This window comes from Gossypium hirsutum, chromosome A03 (assembly GCF_007990345.1).
Source record: "Gossypium hirsutum isolate 1008001.06 chromosome A03, Gossypium_hirsutum_v2.1, whole genome shotgun sequence".
Taxonomy (NCBI): domain Eukaryota; kingdom Viridiplantae; phylum Streptophyta; class Magnoliopsida; order Malvales; family Malvaceae; genus Gossypium; species Gossypium hirsutum.
The window spans coordinates 72360884-72364168 of NC_053426.1; the positions used below are offsets into that span (position 1 = coordinate 72360884).

Here is a 3285-nt window from a genome sequence, read left to right on the forward strand (position 1 = left end):
CTCATTCTTCATCTCTTTTGCTCTTTAGTTTTTTTTTATGAAACTACTTTGAAAGTCACAAATCTGCGAACCAAAATCCACAGCTTCTTCTCCGGTCTCTAACACTGACTGTCAAATTAACTTAGATTTAAGGTATACTCTTATACTCGTTAATGGATACTGACTCACTATACCGGTCGTCAAATCCTAGCTTGAAACTCACAACCGAACTTTAAAAAAAAAAACCTTAACAACCCAATGACTTAAATAAAAACTGACCTAAGTAAAAACTTTCGAGTAGTTCAGTAACTTCAATAAAAACTTTAGTGAACAAAACGTAAATTTACTAATAATTTAGTGGCATTAGGAATAGTTTATCCTAGTGTATGAAAAGTGAACACTTTTCTAAAGTAAGAAATAAACACAATCTACATCCTTACAAGCTTATTAGCCACGTATACTGATTAGAACGGTAATTAAACTTAAACATTGATTTGACATGGATAAGCTTAATCTCCGTATAAGAATTAGTTTATTAGAATAAAATGAATCCCATCTCATTTTTCTTTGATACGTAAAAGACGGGCATAACTAATCACATATTTTATTTCATTCTTTTCATAAAATTATATTAAAGTATATCTTAAAGATATCTAGGAAGGTGACTAACGGGCTTCAGTATCTTACATTTTTTATTTTTTCTTAAGACTTGAGTAGTTCAAATCAATGTCTATAAAAGCCTATAATCTTAAACAGCATCTAAGCTTGCTTTCTTTCTTTCAAACAGGTTTTCTCATAGAATCTGAAACAGGAAGTTATCAATGGCAGGAACTGGGTTTCTGGGGTTTATCATTGTCTTTGGTCTATTAGCATTTATAGGCTCAACTAATGCTCAATTGCAGATGAACTTTTATGCTAAAAGCTGTCCCAAAGCTGAGAAAATTATCTCAGATTATGTTAAAGAACACATCCCTAATGCTCCGTCACTGGCTGCCTCTTTCATTCGCATGCACTTCCATGATTGCTTCGTCAGGGTAAGTAATTTTCACTTTTTCTTTCTGTCAGTAAAGTGAAATCCAAGGACTGAATGATAATTTGCTTCTTCTTCATTTTTTTTTCCAGGGCTGTGATGGATCAGTGCTTTTAAACTTCACCAATGGCCAATCACCAGAAAAGAATGCTGTCCCGAATCAAACTCTAAGAGGCTTTGATTTCATTGACAGATTGAAAAGCATGGTTGAAGCTGAATGCCCAGGCATTGTCTCTTGTGCTGATATCCTTACTTTAATTGCAAGGGACTCAATCGTCACCGTTGTAAGTAAAATCACTTTCCATTTCATAATTTTCACCATAAATAGTAGACAAAGTTAATGGAAAAGGGTTGCTGTTTCTTCCAACAGGGAGGTCCATTTTGGCAAGTTCCAACAGGTCGAAGGGATGGAGTGATCTCAAATGTTACTGAAGCTAACAACAATATTCCAAGCCCATTCAGCAATTTTACAACTCTCCTTACACTTTTCAACAACCAAGGACTCGATACAAATGACTTGGTCCTCCTATCCGGTATATACTATAGGATTAACAGTTGGTCATTTTAACAGTATTTGCGACGTACTGAAATATATACTATCGTCTGGTCGTGTTTTAGGGGCTCACACCATCGGCATAGCTCACTGCCCGGCATTTTCACGCCGATTGTACAATTCGACCGGCCCTGGGGGAGTAGACCCAACGCTTGATAGTGAATACGCAGCTAACCTCAAAACAAACAAGTGTAGAACACCCAATGATAACACCACAATAGTTGAGATGGACCCTGGAAGCCGTAAGACCTTTGATCTTAGCTACTACACATTGTTAACCAAAAGAAGGGGTCTTTTCAATTCCGATGCTGCTTTAACTACGGACTCCACTAGCTTGGGTCTTATCAACCAGCTTCTTTCGAGCCCTCGGTCGTTTTTCTATGCTCAGTTTGCAAAATCTATGGAGAAAATGGGTCGGATTAATGTCAAAACAGGGTCCCAAGGAGAGATAAGGAAGCAATGTGCACTCGTCAACAGTTAAAAAAGACATTTAATTCAGCTGAAGAAGGTTCCTTCAAAATTGTATAGGGAAGTTTCATAGTGTGGGGTCGGTGGGTGCTCTGTATGTGTGTGTCATGTCCTGAATAATTGGGCTCACTGTTATGTTTTTTCTTCTTTTTCCTTATTACGTTCTTTTTTTGTTGTTGAGCTCAATGGGTTTCATAATCTTCATATGTCATGTATTTGGGTGGATTGAATAATTTATTCTTAATTTATCAACTTTACGTTTGATACTCTCTTTTCCTTTTTTAGTTTTTATTTTTTGGAATGATAGATAATGATGTACTTGCATGCTGTTTTTTACACTCATTGTGTTAATTAGCGTCATAAATTTATGTATGGCCCAATCTAGCTCAAATATAGATTTTGGTTATTGCTTCACTCAAACTACTTAATACGGCTAGTTGGCTAATTCCATTGAATATTGAGTTCACTACTTTTGCTTTAAAAAGTAATCAGCTACGCCAAGTCTTTCAAGGTTTGAATGAAGGACTGTCAATTTCTCGGGACCTCTCTAATTATCTGCCCTATATGCACAATAAATATATAAACTTCTAAATTTATATTCCAATAAGATAACATATGCATATGCAGAAGTCCAGGAATCCTCAATTCCATTTGGAACCTTATGGAAGATTATAGCATGAATGTGGTATTTATTTTTGAATCCATATTTCTATTTTATGACTTCCATACTTTAATTTTTAAGAATTTGATCTTCATATTTTATGGAAACTAAAAAATTAATCTAATTGTTGATAAACACACCAATTTAAATTATTAATTTTTATTAATTTATTGCATATAAATTTTTGCACTATTCATATTTACTAACTTCTTGTATATAAATTACTAAATTATTAATTTGTAGGAATAACTATAAGGTTTAACAATGTTATCCAATTGAATCAAATTTTTATAACGCCCAAAAAAATGAATTTCTGATTTGTTTTATTATGTCATTAAGTAGTGTCTAATTCGTGGTTAAGTGATTTGTGTGTGTTTGAGGTTTTGGAGTAAAGTCTCACTACGTGGAAAGAAGACTTATATAGTTTAGAACCCCTAGAATTAAGCTAGCTATCACTCTTTTCTACTGCCAATGGATCGAGATGATACCTGACACCAGCATTTAGTTTAGATGAATACTTGAAAAGATGCCCTGAAATCGCATGGTTAGGGCAGCGAACCGACGCTCAGACTCATGTTAGAATGAGCTTGCTAG

General features: G+C 34.6%; 1 protein-coding gene across 1 annotated transcript; it reads left to right on the forward strand.

Annotated features, from left to right (window-relative positions):
- The first annotated feature begins 654 nt into the window (after positions 1-654).
- Positions 655-2282, forward strand: LOC107887476 (peroxidase 3). The gene is made up of 4 exons (XM_016811734.2): positions 655-1013; positions 1102-1293; positions 1380-1542; positions 1628-2282. Exons 1-4 carry the CDS (start codon positions 801-803, stop codon positions 2041-2043), a joined length of 984 nt encoding a protein of 327 aa, XP_016667223.1. The 5' UTR covers positions 655-800; the 3' UTR covers positions 2044-2282.
- Positions 2283-3285: the final 1003 nt, after the last annotated feature.

Coding starts and splice junctions, on each gene's coding strand:
- LOC107887476 (XM_016811734.2), top strand. CDS start 801: ATGGCAGGAACTGGGTTTCTGGGGTTTATCATTGTCTTTGGTCTATTA. Junction 1,014..1,101: donor TCCATGATTGCTTCGTCAGG/GTAAGTAATTTT, acceptor TTTTTTTTCCAG/GGCTGTGATGGATCAGTGCT. Junction 1,543..1,627: donor TGACTTGGTCCTCCTATCCG/GTATATACTATA, acceptor GTCGTGTTTTAG/GGGCTCACACCATCGGCATA.